The following is a 24,575-nucleotide window of genomic DNA, read 5'->3' as shown; positions in this document are numbered from 1 at the left end:
TGGCGCCAAGCGTCCCCTGGGCTCCAGCACAGACTCCAAGGCTAGTGAAAACGGCGCAATCCGCAGACAGGCCATGCGAGTCCCAGTGAGCGTGGCTGAGACAGATGGGAAACTCACAGCCGCCCCCATGTCCTACAGCCACAATTCTGGAGGGGAAGGAGAACTACACAGCATTTTGCCTCAGGAAAGGACATTGCTGATTAAAAACAGGAAATCCAGTACTCCTTTTTTGCACGGCAACCACACAGGTAAGGAGGGGAGCAGGAAAGTGGCCCCTGAAGTTCTGGGTACACCACTGTACCCAGGGTTCTTCAGTCCTTAGGGGGGCTCTTTCAGATGCTGCCCCCCCCCCTCAAGGAAGATGAATGGGGAAAGCCCCCAGGAAGGACAGAAGAATCCTACCGGACCCGGAGGCTTCCCAAGCTTGTGGTCTGGCTCCCAGGGGGAGACCACTAGCCCCAGGCTTCAGGGCTTTAAGAAAAAAAAACTAATGGTTTTGCTGTGGGGAAACACAATCAAAAACTGAGGAGCACAGGGAGGGGCGGGGGTTTTAACCTCTTTGATTGTGTTTCCTGTCAGGTGGACCAGTCATCTCTCAGGGTGCCGTCCTGGAAGACGACTTGAGAAAAAGGGTTTGCTGGAGTTTTACTTCAACTTGTTAGTGTATCTAAATCTGCTAGTAAATGTAAAAAACTGTCCTCCCTCCAGACTGACAATGCTGCTTTCTAAAGGGTGTCTGTTGCTAATCCATCCAGGGTGGGAAACTCTAATAAAGGAGGTGTGTTACTGCCCAGATCATTAGATGAAAACAGAGGGGGGGGGGGGTTTTAATAATGCAGCCACCACATCTAATAGCTGGTTTAATACCACTTGGAGGCTCAGTACACATATGCGGTGCAGCACATGGCATGTTATTCGCACAGGAATTGCACCACTTTCCTGTGCAAATCATATGCAATGCCTGTGCGGTGCGATTTCAGCCATTCATTTGTACAGCTCAAATCACATCCGTGAAAAAAAAAAAAAAAAGCGCAGGACCCTTTTTTCCCCCCTGCACTGGAAACAGATCCCATGGGTGTTCACATCCATGCGATCTAACTCTGTCAATCGCACTGCGTTTTGCAAACCGTTTCGGGGCGTCATTGACTTAACATTGACACCTGCTGCGGTTCGCATGAAAGCCGTGCGATTTCAATGCGGGAAATGCACAGGATGTGAAACGTTTCCTGCACTGCATATATGTAAAATCGAGCCTGAAGCTTCATAACATAGCATGAACATTTTCCCCGCTCTAAAATGTGGACATGTCCTCTGAATGTGTACACTTTATGGATCACGAATGATGGTACTTACACAACTCCACGCAAAACTTTCTGTGGATCAGGATCAAAGAGTCTGTCTACATAGTGACGGCTGCTTGCTGTGACCTCCTAAAAACATAAAAAAAAAATATGTATTACTTATTTCAGAACGGTTTATACTAAACATATTTAACATTCTATAATTCAATTTTCTAACAAAAAAGCTGACCCACATATCAAAACACGGAGAAATGATTATCATCTCTGCTGGACTGCAGCGTTCAGAATAAAGAACTTATGTGTCCCTATTCAAACCATACCAGGTAAGCTATAAACCGCAGAGGTTAGAGTGTGATAGAAAGTCTGAAGATGGAGTCTGAAACTAATGTGGGCTACTTGTGACCTTGGACAAGTTACTTTGACTTTTGTCTGCCTGTAACTTGGCATCAAAAATAGACCGTGAGCTCCACTCTGCAGCAAAGCATTTCCTGACAAATACTGTGACATTAAAGTGTACATACTTTAAAAGTGCAAAAAAAAAAAAAAAAAAAAAAAACACACACCACTGTAAAAAATATAAATTTACAAAATAGCAATCATTTTTTTCCTTGCATTTGAATTTTTAAAATAATGGATAAAAAACAAACAAAACTTTGCATAACAATTAGTGGGCTTTCCTTTTTCACTAATCATCATCGCCACTATAATTCTTCATTGTCACCACCCCACACTATACTGGAAGATAATCTGGTTGGTTTTATTCTGGTTTCCGACATATAACATGATGGGTAAGGCCCCTTTCACACGGGTAGCCCGAGCGGGTCCGCCGCTCAGTTTTTTTAGGCGGACCCGATCAGACCATCCATTGCCCTTTATGGAGGGCAGGCGTCAACGGACATTTTGTTGTTTGTTTTTTTTATGGTCAAGAGCAAGGTTAGATTTTGACATCACATTTCGATTTAGTTTTAGTCTTTTGAATAAAATGGCATTTTAGTTTTAGTCATCTGAGTTGTTTTAGTTGTATTTTAGTCGACTAAAATCTCCAGTACATTTCAGTCGACTAAAAACGAATGAGTTTAGTTAAATTTTAATGCACTATTTCTTTAGAACTGCCAAACATATGCTCCTGGAGTGAAGATCGAACATGTTAATTATTTATGGTATTAAGGTTTGAACATGCACTACAGACACAGATTTAGTTGTTGTGATATAAATTCAATTTCGTGTTAGTCATCTGAATTGTTTTAGTCGTATTTTAGTTGACTAAAATAGTATTAATTTAGTCGACGAAAATATTTTAGTCAACTAAATTAACACTGGTCAAGAGTATATAAAAAAAAAAATTTAAATATATATTTTTGTCTGAAATGCTGTATATGAATATTACGTACTATTATGTGCTCTAATATGAAGCCACCAGATGAGTATTTAGGGTGCTTTATACGTTTCAAGATTCTCCTCACCTTCTGTTGAAAAGTAAACTACAGAGCTCAAAGTTCCTCTAACTTACACACATGTTCAAGTGAGAGCAATGACTTAAGCATGCCCACCTTCTTTGAGGCTTTCAGATAATAAATGTCCCAGTTGTTGAACACCTTCTGAAAAGGCTAGTTGCCTGGCTGTCATAGTGATCTTCTAGCTTGCAAACAAGTTTGTAGATTGGGTGTTCTGGCTTTAAAGTGTTACTAACATGCTTGTTATACTCAGTGTGGAACTTAAGGGGTTAATCCTCCGCATAGTGTAAAAAGGCAGTTTTATCCTGTATGCACAGATCCTCCCCTCCTGCACTGTATCTGGGCAACACAGGCAGGGTAGTCGACTTGCACATCATCAGTTGTGTCTTTTATGCTGGAGAAAACAGTTACTTGTTCTGAGAGATAGCCAGGTCACATGATATTGACATCACACATGTGGGCGTGTATACAGGCTGAACTGGAAATCTCCTCCTTCCTGAACTCCCAGCACTGGAGAAACCCTGCAGTTTATAATGTAACCCTGGTATACAGACAATCCAAAAAGGTATATAGTGGCAGTATTTTAATGTAAAAAGATTTATAAGCTGTGGGCACTGTGAGGGGGATTTTCATGTTACTGAGTTTAGTAACACTTTAAGCATACTTGTAGCTTAAAGTACTAAGGACTAGTATGACTGCCATAAAACTATTTTCAAACAGTGGTCGGAAACAACAACCCGTGTATGTCTTGAGCACCTAGTTCCATTAAGAGGATGTTCCTGCACTGGGTTAGTCCCTCGCTACTGATCGACTTCTGGAAAGGGGTTAGACTAGCTGGAAGGTGCAAGCCAGCCTTCCTCCGCTGCATAGAGCTTCAGACAGTCTTCATTGTAGTTCAAGTGTTTGTTTCCCCTCCTTTACCCCCACTTTGTTTCTTATATGGTTGTTTTTTTTTCTTCCTTTTGAGTCAAAACTGGTGGTAATTGAAACCATGGACTGTTCATGAAAAGCTCAGCAGTTGCGAGTACCACCAAAGTGACATACAGGTCTTTACTGATATCCCTCAATTTTGATACTACTGTATGCCTTTACCGTTCTTGGTAGCGTCAACAATGTAAAAACAAACATTTACTAAATTGCATTAACTTTATTTCGTAAAACTAATAACAACGGAAAAAAAAAAAGAAAGAAAGAAATTCCTGGACAGATAATAGTTGTACTGAAAACATTTGATCCAAAATGGAAATCTGATTAGCTGCCTCCATTTTGTTCAAATTCTCAGGCAATCTAATATGAAGTAAACCCCCAGGACATTACATTGAAATCAAGAAAAGACAAAACTATCCTATCGCTTTGCATGCAGTAGGGAAGGGTAAGAACTTCTGTGCATTTTATTTGTCCCCATTAAGGACATTTTCCCTCACTTCACATAAGGACAAGTAGTAAAAGAAAATCTCCAGAACGTACACAGGAAATAAAAAGAATAAAAAAAAAATACCCTTTATTACTAAAGAAAGGTTAGACTCAAAATGAGCTTTGTTTCACGGGTTGTTTGCCTTTTGAAGATGTTCCTCTACTTTTTTGTCCCGGTGAAATCACAAAAATCTCAACGGGCCTTCAGACATCAATAAAACCTGAGGAATAGATCTTAACGTGGAAGAAAAGGCTTGCATTTGAATGGTCCCCCCCGCAATCATTAATTTAAATTGACATGTTTGTACCTTTTCTTGCTTATCCTTGTCATGTTTGTGACCAAAATGATCTTTCTGCTCATAGTGTATGGGAGGCCGGTGGGTGTGTATTTGGGCCTAGGGACTTCACTTTTAGAAGTGACGTACCTTCTGCTCTGTAGCCAGAGGCTAGGGGGATGGGAGGAGCCAGTATAAATTCCTGTCAGAGCTCTCTTGAATGAGCATGCTAGTATGTCCCCATTCAAGAGAAAATGTGACATCATGGATGGGCGTGGCTAGGCAGGCCTTGCTGCTTGAAGAGACATGGACAACAGTACCAGGAAGTGCCTGTGAGCAGCCCCATTGGACTGCACAGACAAACCATGGTCATCGAAGGAGGGGAAGATGAATGTCTAAATTAGATGTTTGGATTCGAATTAGACATTTAACAACTCCAATAATGTAGAACCGTTTATTATACATATAAGTAAAACAGGATTTTCTGTTACTCACCGTAAAATCCCTTTCTTTGAGTTCATTGACGGACACAGCCTCTCTTCTTAATCCATGACCAAACAGGGTTTTATAGCCCCACCTACAGGAGGACACTAGGCAGAAAAAAAAAAAGGGGGGAGGACTCGGCACCTCTTATGGGCAGTCCTCTCTAAGCCTAAAACCCCCTCTGTGCTATAGGCCTCTAGTCTGTCACAAGCAGGGTCAAAGAGGAAGTCCCATAAAAGGGGTGGGTGCTGTGTTCCTCAATGAACTCAGAGAAGGGGATTTTACAGTAAGCAACAAAAAAATCCAGTTTTCCCTTACATTTGACGGACACGGCCTCTCTTAATTCATGACCAAACGGGATGTCCCCAAGCAGTGCCACAACGAGGGGTGGGCAAACGAATAGAGAAAAAAACCCAGGGCAACATGCCAACAAACCGAACCACCCCAAAGGATGCCTGTGAGTCCTAAACAGCCATCTGCAAAACCTTGCAGCCAAACTAGCATCCAAGGATGCCAAAACAAAGCCAGAATTCAAGCAGAAACAACAAGTCCATACTCCTGAAGACACCAAGCAGAAATGACTGGAGGGCTATAGCAGAGAGGGGGTTTTATGTCCAGATAGCACCTCCTAAGGGCAGTCCTGAGTCTTTTTTTTTTGCCTAGGGTCCTACTCCTGTAGGTGGGGCTATAAAACCCTATTGGTCATGGATTAAGAAGAGAGGCAATGAATGCAAGAGAAAGGGCAGTTTATTTTTACTTTTAATAATTGGAATTCCACTTTCTCTTTTTCTGCTCCATCCAATATGGAAAAAGTTTGAGCTGCAATTCCACTTTAAGATGGGTGTGGAGGATTCAGATCCTCCCTAATGGCGCACACAAAGGCTAAATTTTAAAGCTGAATCTACAGTGCTGAAAAAGTTTTTCCAGATTTTTAAGTTTTTTTTTGCATATTTGTCACACTTAAATGATTCAGACCAAACAAACAAAAAAAACCAAAAAATTATAATATTACACAAAGATAACCCTCGTAAATACAAATGCAGTTTTTAAATGATTTAATTAATTTAGGGGGAAAAAAAAAATAAAACAACTGTCCAAACCTGCCTGGCCCTATGTAAAAAAGTAATTGCTCCCTAAAACATAATAGCTGGTTGTGCCCCCCTGGACAGCAACAACTGCTATCAATCATCTTTCAAATCGCTGTGGAGGAATTTTGGCCCACTTTTCTTTGCAGAATTGTTTCAATTCAACCACATTGGAGGGTTTTCCAGCATGAACAGCCCGTTTAAGATCATGCCACAGCATCTCAATCGGATTTAAGTCTGGCCTTTGACTAGGCCACTCCAAAACCTTAATTTGGGGGGTTTTTTTAGCCATTCAGAAGTGAACTTGCTGGTGTGTTTCAGATCATTGTCCTGCTACATAACCCACGTGCACTTGAGCTTGAGGTCAAGAATTGATGGCCGGACATTCTCCTTCAATTATGGCAAGTCATCCAGGTCCTGAAGCTGCAAAGCAGCCCAAGACCATCACTCTACCATCACCACGTTTGACTGTTGGTATGTTCTTTTTATGAAATGCTGTGTTCATTTTATACCAGATATAACAGGACGAACACCTTCCAAAAAGTTAAACTTTTGCCTTATAAGTCCACAGAATATTTACCCAAAAGTCTTCAGGATAATCAAGATTTTTTTTATAGCAAATGCGAGGCGAGCCTTTGTGTTCTTTGGTCAGCAGCGGTTTTCGTCTTGGAACTCTCCCATGGATACCATTTTTGCCCAGTCGCTTTCTTATTGCCCAATCATGAACACTGACCTTAACTAAGGCAAGTTAGGCCTGCAGTTCTTTAGATGTTGTTCTGGGTTCTTTTAGGACCTTCTAGAGTAATCGTTTTTTCAGTTTGTGGATAATTGCTCTCCCTGTGGTTTGCTGGAGTCCCAAAGCCTTAGATATGGCTTTGTAACCAGTTTCCAGACGAATACATGCCAATTACTTTGTTTCTCATCTGTTCTTGTATTTCTTGAGATCAGGGGATGTGTTGCTTTTTTGAGATCTTTTATGCTTCACTTTTTCAGACAGCTTCTATTTAAGTGCTTTATTGATTCAACAGGTCTGGCATTTAGGAAGGGGGGAGGGCTAGCAATTACTTTTTCCCATAGGGCCCGGAAGGTTTGGACAGCTCTTTTCCCTTAATAAAATGAAATTACCGTTTAAAAACTGCATTTGGTATTTCCTCAGGTTATATTTGTGTAATATTAACATTTGTTTGATGATCTGAATAATTTACGTATGACAAATATGCAAAAATTATAATAGAAATAGAAAGATAGATAGATAGATAGATAGATAGATAGATAGATAGATAGATAGATAGATAGATAGATAGATAGATAGATAGATAGATAGATAGATAGATAGATAGATAGATAGATCTCAGGAAGGGGGGTACTTTTTCAGCACTGTAAAGTATTTTTCAGAGAATATGAATGATAAACACAAACATTTCTTTTACTCATGGTTAGTGTTTGGCTGAAGCCATTTATTATCAACTGTGTTTACACTTTTTAAATCATAATCACAACAGAAACTACCCAAATGACCCTGATCAAAAGTTTACATACCCTGGTGATTGTGGCCTGATACACAACACAAGTTGACACAAAGGGGTTTGAATGTCTATTAAAGATAACCATCCTCACCTAGTGATCTGTTTGCTTGTAATTAGTGTGTGTGCGTATAAAAGGTCAATGAATTTCTGGACTCCTGACAGACCCTTGCATCTTTCAGCCAGTGCTGCACTGACGTTTCTGGATTCTGAGTCATGGGGAAAGCAAAAGTATTGTCAAAGGATCTGTGGGAAAAGGTAGTTGAACTATATAATATAGGAAAAAAAGGGATATAAAAAGATATCCAAGGAATTGAGAATGCCAATCAGCAGTGTTCAAACTCTAATCAAGAAGTGGAAAATGGGGGGGTTCTGTTGAAACCAAACCAAGGTCAGGTAGACCAACTAAAAATTTCAGCCACAACTGCCAGGAAAATTGTTTGTGATGCAAAGAAAAACCCACAAATAACTTCAGGTAAAATACAGGACTCTCTGAAAACATGTGGTGTGGCTGTTTCAAGATGCACAATAAAGAAGGCACTTGAAGAAAGATGGGCTGCATGCTCGAGTCGCCAGAAGAAAGCCATTACTACGCAAATGCCACAAAGTATCACACTTACAATACGCCAAACAGTACAGAGACAAGCCTCAAACCTTCTGGCACAAAGTCATTTGGAGTGATGAGACCAAAATGTAGCTTTTTGGCCACAACCATAAACGCTTCATTTAGAGAGGAGTCAACAAGGCCTATGATGAATGGTACACCATTCCTACTGTGAAACACGGAGGTGGGTCGCTGATGTTTTGGGGATGTGTGAGCTGCAATGGCACAGGAAATTTGGTCAAAATACTGGAAGAACATTTGCATTCATCAGCCAGGAAGCTGCGCATGGGATGTACTTTCCAACATGACAATGATCCAAAACACAAGGCCAAGTCGACCTGTCATTGGCTACAGCAGAAAAAAGTGAAGGTTCTGGAGTGGCCATCTCAGTCCCCTGACCTCAATATCATTGAGCCACTCTGGGGAGATCTCAAACATGCAGTTCATGCAAGACATCCCAAGAATGTACAGGAACTGGAGGCTTTTTGCCAAGAGGAATGGGCAGCTTTACCATCTGAGAAGGGCCTCATTCACAAATACCACAAAAGACTTCAAGCTGTCATTGATGTTAAAGGGGGCAATACACAGTATTAGAACTGGGGAATGTAAACTTTTGATCAGGGTCACTTGGGAAGTTTCTGTTGCCATTAGGATTTAAAAAGAGTAAACACAGTTGATTGATAAATAAAAGGCTTCAGCCAAACACTAACCATAAGTGAAAGAAAAGTTTGTGTTCTCATTTATATTCTCTAAAAAATGGCCAATAAATCATGAATTCTGCCAGGGCGTGTAAACACACACACATATAGACAATATATATATATATATATATATATATATATATATATATATATATATATATATATATATATTTGTAGACAAAACACCAGCCTCAACAAATCAAATTTAAGATTTGTCTAATGGAACAGAAGAGATAACATTGTAACTTTATAGGGCTCATCTTTAAATAATGTACCCATTTCCTCTTCCTGTAATGAGGATTAATACATAATTGTGTTAGTCTATGTAAGATATAAATTTAAGACTGTCCCAAACAAGCAATTTCTTAGAACCTTACTTTATCTTCTAGCTCCATTCCCACGAGAGCTCCATAATCCAATGCAGCCGACCGCTGGAACCTAGAAAAGGTTGCATTATATCTAATAGATCAGACGCAAAATACTGCATTAAGTCAGTTTAATCTGGGTGGAGGGAGGCTATTTTAAAGGAGCCAGCGGACAAGCATAGAATGTTCTGTCGATTGTTGTATTTCTTGTTTTGGCTAGAGCGGATGGTTAAAAAACCCATCACATTTTTACTGCTATGCAAGGGCTTCCCCTCACTTCCTGTCCTGCGGACAGTTGTTATACATGATAGGATATGAAGTAAAAAAAAAAAAATCACACAAATGGCAATGGAAATCAGACAGAGGTTCTAGTCTTCCCCTCGGTTACTCAACAAATGCATTTTTTTTTTGTCTGCGTTGCCGTGTTTTCTTCACTTCCTATCTAATAGAGCGCTGTCATCAGGACAGGAAGTGAGGGTAAATATCTCTAACAGAGCCATGGATTGGAGTAAACAATCCAATATTCAATATTCAACACTAATTATGGGGAGCTTGATGATCCAGAATAAAGTCTTGTGCATATAGTCTCTTCCAGCAGCTGACAACAAATCCTCACACCTGCGGTTTTCCTAATCGCTCAAAACACACAAATATGTGCGTTTTGCCACACGTTTATGAAAAACACACTGCAATCGTGGGTCATGCTTGTGGTGTTGTAAATGGCACTCCAAGTGCAGGTGGCAGATGCACCTTTTGCTGCGCATTTGTCACATGACAAAACACGCTACAAATGCACCAAAACACGCACTGAAAAAAAGCTTGCTGTTCTACGACTGAAAAGGGACTTGGAGCTACTCGGCAAATGGCCAATAAAACACCAATTTCCGACCTGGCAGACAAGCTTACATAGCCGGAACCCACGGTCCACTTCAAAAAGGGTCTTAAACAACACGTGCCAAGGTAGGGTGTAGCACGCTCAACAACAATGCTGTTATAATTTGGTCCACACAGTACAGACTAAGGAGGTGGATCACAATAATAGTACATAAACAAAAGTCCAAAATATTATTAAAATCAATAAAAACGCAATGTGTTAAAGAACATCCATTGCTCCCTCTTCAGGTGTTGATACATATTAAAACATGAGATCGCCATAAATATAAAAAATAAAACTACTAAACATCTAAAACATTAATAGGGAAATAAATTGTAATCTCAGGGAGCTAATTAAAACATCCAGTTGCTATTATATCACCAGTTAATATACTGTATAAATTCTGATAGAATATGTGGGGGGAGGGGTGACATAACATGTTGGTGAAGGTGAACCTATCCTTTAAGGTAGCGGTCCCCAACCTTCTTGGCACCAGGGACTGGTTTTGTGGCAGCCAACAGAGGGTGGGAGCTGCCCAACTTTTCATGTTAACAAGAGGGAGACTACCCACTTGTTAATATGAAAAGACTCCTACTCTCTGTCCAGATCTGCAGCTCCTACCGCCCCCTGCCCATAGCATGACATCGTAGGTGGATAGACCTGGGAGAGAACACACAAGCTAAGTGGAATGGCCATACAGCAGGAGGTAAGCAGCGACTGCGGTTGGTGATATCTTGTCCGGACCACGGTCACCACTCACCACCTGCTCTGTGGCCCAACTATCATCAGGCCAAGGACCGGTACTGGTCCATGGCCCAGGAGTTAGGGACACCTGCTTTAAGGCACAGGCATGCCCTGTAAAACTAGAGAGGAAGTGGGGTTGAGGTGATTGATCATCCAGAGCACCATTAGCCAACAGGGTGTCCAGTCTCTTCCACAAGAAATGCTGCTTCAAGCACATGTAGCAGGCAAATGTACATACAAACCAGAGAAGACCGATCAACTTATGTTCAACCATCCTGTCAGATAACAAAAAAGTTTTTGGAATCATATAGAGCAATTAAATAAGGGTATTCAAAAGGTACCATAATCCAAATATTATTGAAAAGATTGGATCTGGGATTGAATCCTTGACTGAATGTTGTGGGTTTGCCTTCCTATATACACGAGACACCACAGATCTCCTCAACCACTTAATAACCGGCCCATAGCCAAATGACGGCTACAGGGCAGTTTGTTAACTCTGGGAGGGCGTACAGTGACGTCCTCTCAGAGAATTGTTCCCGCGCGCCCGCTGGGGCGCGCTCACGGGAACATCCATCCTTGCCGGGTTCACTACATGGATCGCGATAAAGGGCCAATGACAGCGGCCCGTTACCACGTGATCATTCCGTCCAATGACGGATCAATCACAAATGTCAACAAAGACTGTCAAACGGGGTCATCACAAGTTCATTGCTCTCCTCTCCTCACACCGATGCAGCGTGAGAGGAGAGGAGAGCAAATCGTGTGCCAAACTGAGTTTTACTATTCTAGCAGTGGCCAGCAGTGTCACAACAGTGCCATCTGTGCTGTCATCTGTACTACCTCTGTGCCACACCAGTGCCCATCAGTGCTCATCTGCGCCACATCAGTGCCATCAGAGCCACACCAGTGTCACGTCAGTGCCATCTGTGCCCACTAGTGCTGCCTGTACCCACCAGTGCCGCTTGTACCCACCAGTGCCGCCACAGTGCTCTGCAGTGCAGCCCCATCAGCCACCAGTATGGCAAAAAAATATTTTACTAGCGAGGAGGCCTACCAGCGTCTAAGCATGACCGTTGAGAGCAGCGGGGAGCTCTGAGTCTCTGTCCGATTCGGCCTATGAACCCGTTCTAAGCAGCGTTTCTGATACAGAATTGGAAGAGGAATGTGTGCCCGTGAAAAGAAGGCATTCTGGCGTGGAGCAGCAGCCCACTACCAGCAGCGCAGGGCCGTCCACCTCGAGAGCAGAGCCACTACAACAAAGGCCAGGCACCAGTAGGGTGTCATCTCAGCCCCAAAGGGATAGGGGCCATGCCAGCCTTCCCTATGTCCTTCAAAACCCCCTGTGACTTCCCCCTAATTCCGGAGCAGCAAATATCCCCCCTTTCACCACCCAGCCAGGTGTCCAGATGAACACCGATGATTTTGCCATGCTTGATTTTTTTTCATTTGATTTTCACTGAAGACTTACTATCGTCCATTGTGGCCCAGTGCAACCTCTACGCACAGCAGCACATAGTAAGCAACCCTGGCTCTAGTTACGCCCATCCCTATGAGTGGGGAGAACTAACCGTAGAGGGATTCAATATTTTCTTAGGCCTAACTTTTACTATGTGACTCACAAAAAAAAAAAAAACAATTGTACTCCTATTGGTCTACCAAACCCATCCACCACATGCCACTCTTCTCATCCCTTATGCCAAGATCAAGATACCTTATGATTATGCGGTTCCTCCACTACAATGACAACACCAAGTACCCTCCCCGAAATGACCCAGTTTTTGACAAATTATATAAAATTCGGTCACTCCTAAATTATTTCTCTAAAAAATTTCCCCAGTTATATACCCCCGAACAGAATATTTCCGTGGATGAGTCCCTTGTAAAATTTTCAGGCAGGCTGGGCATCAAACAATTTATCCCCAGCAAAAGGGCCCGATATGGGGTAAAAATGTACAAACTTTGCGACCGAGCCACGGGGTACATCTACGCCTTCCTGGTGTACAAAGGGAAGGACTCCCAACTGCATCCCCCTGAATGCCCAGAGTGCATTGGAGCCAGCAGAAGAGTGGTCTGGGAGCTTATCTATCCACTCCTTGGAAAGGGATACCATCTTTATGTGGATAATTTTTATACTAGCTTGCCCCTCTTCCGCAACCTTCACTGGAGAGACACCCCAGCATGTGGTACAGTAAGAGCTAATAGAAAGGGCTTCCCGCAAAAACTTGTCAATGAAAGACTACGACAAGGGGAGACGGCATCTTTGCGGAACCAGGAGCTATTGGCTGTCAAGTGGAGGGACAGACGAAACGTCCACATGCTGACAATTCATAATGACACCTACGTAGAAGTCCCCAGAAGAAACGGCCCAGTCCAGAAACCAGCTTGTGTTTACGATTATAATTTGTTTATGGGAGGAGTGGACTTCAACGATCAGATGATTGAACCCTACCTTCCCACAAGAAAATCCCGCCACTGGTATAAAAAATTGTCCATTTATTTTTTCAGTTTGGCCATGTATAACACTTATGTTATTTACCAAAAATCTACAGAGAACCCCAAATCCTATCTGCACTACCAAGAAGAAGTTATTTCCGCCCTTTTGTACTCTGAAAGCCCACCAGAAACTATCTGCTCTGATTCTGTGAGCAGACTCCACGAGCACCACTTTCCTGACAAAATCCCCCCCCCCCCCCGTGAAACAGGCCACAGACGTCAAAAGAAATGCCGGGTATGCTCCAGTGAAGAGACACCACGTATTATTGTCCCGATTGTCCTTCCCAACCAGGCCTCTGTATAGGTGAATGTTTCCGCCGTTACCATACTTCTCTACATTATTAGGGAAGTATGGTAAACGTAATTCTCATTTCCTGTCATTTTCCTCCACACCCCTTATGCCACTGCACTGAAATGTACATCTGTACATACCTCTGCCTTCTCCGGGAACCGACCCTGGCCTGTTATACGACCAAGCTTCTGCCTAACGCTAAACATACCTCTGCCTTCTCCGGAACTGACCCTGGCCTGTTATACGACCACGCTTCTGCCTAACGCTAAACTGTACCTACCTCTGCCTGCTCTGGAACTGACCCTGGATTGTTTGACCATATTTTTTGCCTGCCTCTTGGATTGATCTTTTACCCTGCTATGCTAGTGGGAACACAGGGGTCTCACATATGTGTGAGGGGCTCCAGAATTGTTTTTCTGGATGATGAAAACTAATTTTTTAGTTTTCTCATTTCCGGATTAGGGTCTGGAGACTCGTAGGCTTCAAAGAGATATGGGTGGGAGAAGCCTCTACACCTGTCCCCATTCTTTCCTGCCCTGCTACTTGGACCGCGTTCCTGATTACTACCAGGACCAATATTTTGGCACTGCTGGCAACGTCTCTACTTGCACTGACCCTGGACTGTATATGGACACTATCCCTGCCTGTACTGACTATGGACAATATTCCTGCCTGCTTCCTGGACAATTCCATTCACTGTCGCTGACCACGTCCCTGCCTGCTGCCTGGATCAGGGCTCTCCTCCTGTGGACAATTGCACTACTAAAACCACAGGTAATCTTTTGTTTACCCTTTACTCAGCAGAATGTATTTTAGGGTGTAATTCTTGGTATGTACATGCTGTGTTAGAAATATGAAGGGCCTTCAAAAATGTGATAGATTGTAAGGTAATTGGATGCGTAATTTATGTCCCTAGAACACCTGATGGTGCTTCTTGGATGTTGGGCCTCTATGTGGCCAGGCTGTGTAAAAGTCTCACACATGTGGTATCGCCATACTCAGGAGGAACATCAGAATATATTTTGGGGTGTCATTTTTTCTATGTACATGCTATGTGTTGGAAATATCTTATAAATGGACAACTTTGTGTAAAAAAAAAAAAAAAAAAAATGCATTTTCATTTTTTTTTCCACATTTTCCAAAAACTTCTGGAATAAAATGAACCATTCAAAAGACTCATCATGCCGCATAGACTATACGTTGGGGTGTTTGCTTTCCAAAATTGGGTCACTTTGTGAGCATTTCCATTGTCCTGGTGCTCCAGGGCCTTCAAAAGTGTAATAGGTGGTTGAGAGATTAGATGTCTAATTTAGGCTCCTAGAACGCCTGAAGTTGCTACTTCAATGTTGGGACTCTGTATATGGCATCGCCATACTCAGGAGGAGCAGCAGAATACATTTTGGGGTGTCAATTTTGCTATGTACATGCTATGTGTTGGAAATATCTTATAAATGGACAACTTTGTGTAAAAAGAGATAAAATGAAAATGGGGGTGTGTGGCGCTTACCCATACGTTGCAGGGAAAAGGGACTATATTACAGGTGTGCTGAGGATTAGCCCTACGTGTACATTAACCAACAACCTAAAATCATGTACCCAATATCTATTGTGAAGAACAGAAATAGTAGAAAGACACCAAACCTGGAAGGTCAAGTGAATAGTACGAGTAAAGATTGTGTTAATTTATCCTAAATGCAAAACCAAGGGTCTGCCCTAAAAGTGCATGTGCTAAGTGCATCCAAATACATAAAGAAATATATAAAGTATCACAAAGGTGCCCTTACAAATATGATATGCAAAGTGCATGTACTGCACAAATATCACAAAAAAAATGTAAAAGACCTAAAGTCCCAACATATTAAAAAGGAAAGTGCATAAATTTTGCTCTTGCACACTGAGAGATATATATGTGTCCACATGTGTTAATACAAAAAATAATAATAATAAAAAAAAAAAATAAAAAAAAATAAAAAAAAAAACAACACAACTTATATAAAAAGAAACAAAAACCCAAAAATAATAAAAATATAGATAACAATAAAAATAAAAATACAAGGTTAATTAGTGTCCAAAATCCAATAACACCATGTATACGCGGGATATAGTGAAGGTATATAGAAAAAAAACAGTCCAAATGTGATTTTTGGTCAGATAGTGTGGTGGAGATGGCAGAAATCATCATAGGTGACTTGAGTGCTTTTCAATGCGTTTTCATTTTTTTTCCACATTTTCCAAAAACTTCAGGAATAAAATGAACCATTTAATAGACTCATTATGTCTCATAGATTATACGTTGGAGTGTTTGCTTTCCAAAATGGGGTCACTTTGTGGGCGTTTCCATTGTCCTGGTGCTCCAGGGCCTTCAAAAGTGTAATAGGTGGTTGAGAAATGAGATGTGTAGTTTATGCTCCTAGAACGCCTGAAGGGGCTACTTCAATGTTGGGCCTCTGTATGTGGCCAGGCTGTGTAAAAGTCTCACACATGTGGTATCGCCATACTCAGGAGGAGCAGCAGAATATATTTTGGGGTTTCATTTGTGGACTGTACATGCCATGTGAGAGAAATAACCTGTTATAATGGCAATTTGGTGTGAAAAAAAAAAAAAAATTCTTTATTTTGTAAAGAATTGTGGGAAAAAATGACAACTTTAAAAAACTAACTGTGCCTTGTACTAACTACCTTGGAATGTGAGGGGTATTTGTACTTTACTGGCTTGTTAGGGTCTCAAGAAATGAGATAGGCTGTCAGTACGTCAGGTGTGATCAAAATGATACATTTTCAGTGATTGGCACCATAGCTTGTAGACCCTATAACTTTCACACAGAATAATATCCACTAATTTGGGTTATTTTTTACCAAAGATATGTAGCAGTATACATTTTTGGCCAAATTTATGAAGAAAATGTACTTATTTGCAAAAAATTTTAATAGAAATGGAGAAAAATGCATTTTTTTTTTACAAAATTTTCGGTCTTTTTTCATTCATTTTTTCATTTATAGCACAAAAAATAAAAAAACTCAGGAGGTGATCAAATACCACCAAAAGAAAGCTCTATTTGCGTGAAAAAAGGACAAAAATTTCATATGGATAGAGTGTTGCATGACTGAGTAATTGTCATTCAAACTGTGAGAGCACTGAAAGCTGAAAACTGGTCTGGTTATTAAGGGGGTTTAAGTGCCCAGTGGTCAAGTGGTTAAACACATTGAGAGGATTCAGATCCCTCCAGACTTCCTGTTCATGGCTATTGATATTGATGCTCTTTACTTGAGTATCCCCCACGAGCAGGGAGTACGGATGGTGAAATCCTTCCTGATGGAGCAGTATCACACTATTTGGTCAATTAACGACTTCATCCTTAGACTGTTGTATTTCATTTTGACTAGATTATCGGCGTATAACACGCACCACAATTTAAGAGGGAAGTTTCACGAATTTTTTTTTTTTTTCAAATAAACCACTTTGAAGCAAAATAATGGTCAGTGAGCATCAATGCAGCCCGATTAGTGCCCATCTGCAGCCTCAATGCAGCCTAATCTGTGCCCATCTGCAGCTTCAGTGCAGCCTGATCTGTGCCCATCTGCAGCCTGATCTGTGCCCATCTCCCCCAACAATGCAGCTCACCATCTCTCCTAGCAGGAATCCACAGAGTTGTCATCTGTTTACTTGGCTCTCAGTTGGCAGTCACATACACAGTCCCGCTTCTGCCATCAGCATTGGACCAGCTCCTGTGATAGACAGAACACTGGTCCAATGCCAGTGGCGGAGACGGGACTGTGTGTGTGACGTGCGAGCAGAGTTAGAGCCGAGCGTAGAGCCAAGTGGAGAGGAGATGGCGGCTCGTGATTTCCGGCGGCACTCGTCCCCCTCCGAGGTGTGCTGTCGGCATAGAATACACACCCGCGATTTTCCCCTTATTTTCAGGGGAAAAAAAAGTAATGTTATACACCAATAAATAAGGTACTTTGTATTCAGTGATTAATATTTTTTACAAACCCAAAACATAGCAATGGGAACCTCGTGTGTGCCATCCTACGCGAATCTTTACCTTGGGGGTTGGGAGAGACAGGTGTTCTCTAATGATAGAGTTACCATCTATCTTAACCATGTTCTGTTTTGGTACAGATTCATTGATGACCTGTTCCTTGTATGGGCAGGTCCACCACAACTACAAAGAGAATTCGTTCAACAGCTAAATACTAACAGTATCAACCTACATCTTACATTCAACTTTGATGACACACAGATCCCTTTTTAGATCTTATGATCAAGTACCCGGATGGGACGGTAGGCACTAATTTGTATCGCAAGCCCACAGCTGGCAACGCACTGTTGTACGCCTCTAGTGCACACCCAAAATCTCTTGTCCACAGCATCCCCTATGCACAGTACCTCCGTTTACGCAGGAACTGTGCTAAAGAGGAGGACTTCCGCATACAGGCTGACCTGTTGTGTGAACGTCTCCTCCTCTGTAGATACTCACGTACCAACTTGGGGAAGGCCTTTAATCGAGCATTAGCCCGTACTAGAATCTCTCTGCTCTATGCCCCGCCCCCCCCGAAACAACCAGACTGTTAAAATCATCACCAACCCTGGACTATTTTATCAAATCACTGACACCTCTTAAATGATCACCATATTCTCAATAAATACATTAAGACTTCCTCAGAGTTGGTATTTCGTAGGGCCACCTCACTCAAGGATCGATTGACCAGTAGCCACTAGCATACCATCACAGACTTTCCATCTGCCCTTGGGGCACCTTCCGATGTGGCCAATGCCCACGCTGTCCCTGGATACTTAAGGGTACCACATTTAGATTACCCAACGGCAAACTCTTTTCTCCTCGGACCCCTGCCAATTATGGCACCAATGGAGTCATAGATTTGATGATATGTGTATGTAAGGCCTTCTATGTGGGGAAAACAATCAGTGAGTTTCGTCAATGTATCGCGGACCATTTGTACTATTCTATCAATGGTGAACTTACCACCATGGGCCGCCACATCGGATTGTGCCACAGATTTGACTCTCAAGTAGTCAAGTTTATGGTCCTGGATGTAATCCCTCAGGGTGGGAGATGATTGGGACAGGGCTATATTGGCGTGAGACCCTGTGGATAGAGAGGCTTATTGCCACCATTCCACTGGGACTCAACGAAGTAATATCATACAAACCCTTTCTTTAACCACTTCCTGCCCAAGGTACGTCATATGACGTCCTGGACTTTGAGTGGGGGTAATTGAGTGGGGGTATATATTACACACACATTTCTTCCTCAGTTTAGGCCAATATGTATTTTGCTACATATTTTTGAAAAAAAAAAAATAAATCGCAATAAGCGTATATTGATTGGTTCGTGCAAAAAAGTTATAGCGTCTACAAACTATGGGATATATTTATGGCATTTTTATTATTATTATTTTTTTTTTTTTTAATAGTAATGGTGGTGATCTGCGATTTTTAGCGGGACTGTGACATTGCGGCGGACAAATCGGACACTTTTGAAACATTTTTGGGACCATGGACATTTATACAGCAAACAGAGCTAAAATAGCCACTGATTACTGTATATATGTCACTGACAGGGAAGGGGTTAACACTAGGGGGCAATCAAGGGTTTAAGTGTTCTCCCTGGGAGGTGTTAACTGTATGAGGGCTGACTGGAGGAGGAGACAGATCATTGTTCCTAAGCACTAGGAACAGATGATATGTCTCTCCTCCCCTGACAGAATGGGGATCTGTTTGTTCACACTGACGGATACCCCTTCTGCCTGTCTCTGGAGCGATCACGGGTGGCCTGTGGACATCGAGTTCAGGTTTTATACTTAAGAGGCCACGTGGAACCCATTCTGAGAGGAGAATACATTGTGTGGGCATATTTCAACCATTGCCACACAGGAAGTATTAGCTACTATACCCTCCAGGGGAACCACGCTCATCTCCTATAATGTTATTGTGTTTGTGCGATGTTGTGAATTTTTTAAATGTAGACTATAAAAATATATTACTTTTATACATGCCTTCAAAGTCCATTATTTTGATTCCTCATCAATTTAGACTATTTGGGATGTGGTACATTGCCATTACGGGTGTTTGATTGCCACCTAAAGGGCATTGCAATCTAATCAAGTACTCCATATCTCCCCTTAAACACTTTAATACCGGACACTTTCACCCCCTCCCTGCTCAGGCCAATTTTCAGATTTCAGCACCATCACACTTTGAATGACAATTATTCATTAAAATAACATTTTTATAATTTTTTTTGACAAGTAGAGCTTTTGGTGGTATTTATTCACCACTAGATTTTCTTTATTGTTTGCTAATGAAATGGAAAAAAAAAAAAAAAAAACCACACACACACACACACACACAGCTCTCTTTCCCTCACACACGGTCTCCGTGTGAGGGAAGGAGAGCAGTTACCAGGCAAGGAACACAGCGATCACTTGGTAAAGGTCTGCTGTGATTGGCCCTTTACCCCAATCTGTGATGCATGGTGTCCAAGGCACACAGCGGTCACAGAGAGTTCCCGATGCACGCCCCAGGGGACACGCAAGAAGCGCGCACATGGGAGGACATCCAGGGATGCCCTCCCAGAACTAGAGAAAGTATGTATATTGAATATAGCGCTGGCAAGCAATGTTTAAGCATCTCTTCTCCAGGAACAATAAGTTTAAGGTTTATAGTAATTCCTCATAACGGAGGTCCTTCAGCCCCCTTATTAGATTTGTTGCACTTCTCTGGATTCTCTCCAGTTCAAGAACATCCTTCCTGAAGATGGGTGACCAGAACTGGATGGCATACTCAAGATGCAACCAGACCAGAGTTTTGTAAGGTGGTAGAATTATAGTCTTATCTCTTGAGTAGATCCCCTTTTTAATGCATGCTAATAGTCTGCAAGACTTGCTTGCTGCAGCTTAGCTATTGCCGAGTCTGTCATCTATTAGGACCCCCAGATCCTTTTCCATCCTTGATTCCTCCAAAAGGTTTTCCCTCCAGCAAGAAATTGAATGCATAATTTTTTAGCTCTCAAGTTCATTACTTTACATTTTCAATATTAAACTTCATCTGTCATATAGCTGACCAAGCTTCTATTTTAGGTCTTTAAAAATTGCTATATCTTGGTGAAAAAGTTATTGCTCTGCTTATCCTTGTGTCATCAGCAAACACGGAACTAGTTATTCCAATTGCCAAATTTACACTTTAATCCCCAGATTACTGTAAATAGCAATGCCTTCAAAATCCAACTTTTGGTTACTCTAGTAGTAAACTCCCCATTTCTCCCTGAATTTACGGATGTGGCAATTCAAGTGTTTCCCCCTTTTTCTGCAGGGAAGAGGAGGAAGCGCCAACAATGGACGGGCCTTAGGAGCCTATGGCTGACATCAAATCTTCCATACATGCCAGCCTTTGCTGAGCATGCTCTCCTCTCCCCTGCAGCCACAGGGGAGCAAGTGACTGGATCAGAGCAGCCTGAATATAGGTAAATATATACATCTTTCTTACATGGATTAAGATGGCCATATATTTTTCAATTTCTCTATTTCCTTTAGATTTACCTTCAACTATGTAGTGAAAGCGCCTGCCTAATTGCATATAAATTGAAAGTGTTTAGGCCTGACCTCATATTAAATGGTTTTGGTAAACATAAATTAAAATTGTATAAGAAAATTGGATAATGTATGACCAGCCTAGAGTCAGCATAGGGCTGGTAGCTTGGAATTCCACTAATTCCAATTTAGCCACTTACCTACTGGGCACTTTTACCCCCTTCCTGTCCTGGCCAGTTTTCAGCTTTCAGTGCTGTTGCACTTTGAATGACAATTCCATGCAACACTGTACTCATGAATTTATTTTTACACACAGAGCTTTCCTTTTGGTGGAAGTTAATCATCACTGGGTTTATTTTAGTTTTTGCTAAACAGATGAAAAAAAAAAAACCACACCAAAAAAAAACCCCACGCAAACACATTTTCCATAGTTTTGGTTAAAAAATTTTGCAAACAGATAATTTTTCTCCTTCTCCGATGAGGCTGCACTGATGGGCACTGTTGGGGCTGCACTGATAATCAGGACACTGATAAGTAGTGTAAATGTCCCCTATCACACAAGCCGGTTACCAGTGTGTGTTTTCATCATGATCAGCTGTGACTGGACACAGCTGACCACGTGTTAAAAAGGTGGCTGTGATTGATCCTTTACCCCAATCTGATCAGCTGTGGATGAAGAGCATGCCGGTTGTGTGGGGGGTGTGGTTCTGGGAGGACCTCAATAGATGCTCTCCCAGAACAGGATGACCAGGCTGTAGCACTCATTCGACTATAGCATGGTCGGCAAGTGGTTAAACATACCACTTAAAATTGTTTTATTAGATCAGTTCAAATCAGTGAAAGTATACCTACTGACCTTACCAAATTCCAGTGAGCTTACTCTGTAGTACTAACACAATAACTGTCCTAGAGTGACAATGCTGCTTCTCCATAGATAAAGTACAGAGAGTGATAAGCTGTGAACATGTTGCCTCTAAAATTTAGGGGTTGAAAGCAGAAATAAAATGGGCAAGCGTAAGGATTTTTTGTGACTTTGAGAAGGGCCAAATTTTAATGGTTAGACAACTGGGTCAGAGCATCTCCAAAACTGCAGCTCTTGTGGACCTACCAAAAGCGGTCCAAGGAATTAAAACGGGTGAACCGGTGACAGGCTCATGGACAGAAAAGGGGAGTGAAGAGACGAGTCTCTGTAGTCTGATCCAATTGAAGAGTTACTGTGATTTAAAATTGCTGAACAATTCAATGCTGGTTCTGATAGGAAGAGGTCAGGAGACACAGTGCATTGCAGTTTGGGGCTGTGTAGCCACAGACCAGTCAGGGTGTCAATGATGACCCACGTCCACAGCTAAAACTGCCTACAAATGGGCACATGAGCATCAAAACTGGACAACAGAGCGATGGAAGAAGGTGCCTGGTCTGATAAGCTCAAGAATGGTTTGATAAACACAAGTTTGAGGTGTTGACTCAGCCTCTCAATTCTGTAGATCTCAATCCAATTGAGCATCTATGGAATATGCTGGAAAAACCAAGTCTGATCCATGGGAGGCCCCACCTTGCAACTTACAGGACTTGGATAATCTGCTAATTTGCTTAGTATCAGCTACCACAGCATACCTTCAGAAGTGTAGTGGAGTCCATGCCTCAATAGGTTAAGGTGGGTGGTCATAATGTTATGGCTGATCAGTGTATGAATCTGATGTATATCCAGTCGTTCCCCTTTAGAATGCTGCAAATACCCCTAAACACCTGTAGATCTTGCCAATTACTTTTATCTTATTTTTATTCTGACCACGCCAAGCATGGAAGCAGATCCATGCTGACGTGGTCAGTTTGCATAGACTTGCATGTGTAATCAGATAAAGGAAAACCTAAAAGAAGCTCAATAGTACTGGTGAACTGGCTTTCCATACAAGGCTTCCCTTGTTAGGCAGCAGTGGTACTTCAAACCGTGAATATACAGAAAGAAGGGACAAACAGTATTTCCTGTGGCCAGATTAGCGCCACTCCGCCACCCCCAATGGTTATATTTTTAAAAAAGTATTGTCATTAAGATATACAAATAATAACAATGTGCCTTGCTTGATGTGCGTTCACATATACTTCAACTAAAAAAGTCAGCTGCCAGGTTGGACAAGTCTCTATTGTGAGTATAGAGATGAACTACTACTGGGGTCACAGTCTGTGGGGTATTGCCCTGAACAGTTTACATGTATGCCAAGATGGTCTGCAAACAAAACAAAAAAAAACAAAACAAAACCAAAAACAAAAAAAACACACAACTATTCATTAGAAGGTAAATTGATCTTTTTACAAAATGACAGAAGACAAAATTTGGCTTGTTAATGTTATTAAGAATATCTAGTCTCCAGCTCGACATGCTGCTATTATTGGCTCATTGCTTTCCTCATATTTCTGCATTGAGCCGGAGGTGAAATTTCAACCTTCTCTGTTCTTTAGTTGACCACATACAGTACATTTTCTTTTTTAGCCTGTGGGCTAAAGTATAACATTATTATACAGGATTAATAAATTGCGCAGCACTTTGCAATACAAAAGGGAGACAGTGTTGTTACAATAAGATGCAAGAGGGTTTAGGTCCCTGTTCATAAGAGCTTACAATCTAATATACAGTGCTGTGAAAAAGTATTTGCCCTCTTCCTGAATTTATTTTTTTGCATATTTGTCACACCTAAATGATTCAGATCAGCAAACAAATTTTAAAATTACACAAAGATAACCCGAATAAATACAAAATAAAAAAGTTGCAGTTTTTAAATGAGGATGTAATTTATACAGGGAAAAAAAAGAGTCCAAACCCGCCTGGCCCTATGTGAAAAAGTAACCACCCCCTAAACCGAATAACTGGTTGTGCCACCCTTGGAGCAACAACTGCAATCAAGCTTTTGTGATAACTGGCAATACAGTGGGGCAAAAAAGTATTTAGCCAGCCACCAATTGTGCAAGTTCTCCTGCTTAACCTCCCTGGCAGTATGATTATTTCAGATTTTAGGTGCTGAAAGCGGTACAATTATTTTGCACAGAAATTTGGCATTTTATATTATAGGCCTGTAATTCTTAGGAATAATTCACTTAAATCTGTCCAAACAAGAGTCTAGTAGACATCCCGGGTATGATAAAGTTTGAAAAAGGAAATTAAAAATTATAATATAATAAATAACTATAAATAATTATACCAAATAATAATATAATAAAAATTATAAAATAATGTAATCAAATAAACACTGAAATTTGCTCAGTCGCAGAATTGTCGCTTTCGTTACTTTTAGTGTTTGATGACGGATTTCCCCACAAATCACTATCGCTCAATTCTGCAAGTGATTCTAATTTATTATCGCTGTTTTCTAGCTGGTCTAAAGCCACTTTTGATGTAAAGGGACAGTTTTGGTTGCT

General features: G+C 41.4%; 1 protein-coding gene across 7 annotated transcripts in view; it reads right to left on the bottom strand.

The window, feature by feature from the left end:
• The window catches only part of ARMC8 (armadillo repeat containing 8), a 229,174-nt gene that overhangs the window by 195,378 nt on the left and 9,221 nt on the right, over positions 1 to 24,575 (bottom strand). For 4 of the 7 annotated variants that reach the window (XM_073633456.1, XM_073633457.1, XM_073633454.1 and 1 more), the window contains 2 exons: positions 9,217 to 9,277; positions 1,354 to 1,430 (listed from right to left, as the gene is read on the bottom strand). In XM_073633456.1, the coding sequence (XP_073489557.1) occupies positions 1,354 to 1,430; positions 9,217 to 9,234 (95 nt within the window). In that variant the 5' untranslated portion in view covers positions 9,235 to 9,277. Of the gene's footprint in view, positions 1 to 1,353; positions 1,431 to 9,216; positions 9,278 to 24,575 lie in introns of those variants that run through there. The other 3 variants (XM_073633455.1, XM_073633458.1, XM_073633460.1) reach the window with 1 other exon arrangement.

This window comes from Aquarana catesbeiana, linkage group LG06, assembly GCF_042186555.1.
Source record: "Aquarana catesbeiana isolate 2022-GZ linkage group LG06, ASM4218655v1, whole genome shotgun sequence".
Lineage (NCBI taxonomy): Eukaryota > Metazoa > Chordata > Amphibia > Anura > Ranidae > Aquarana > Aquarana catesbeiana.
This window is presented reverse-complemented; position numbering and strand designations above follow the sequence as displayed.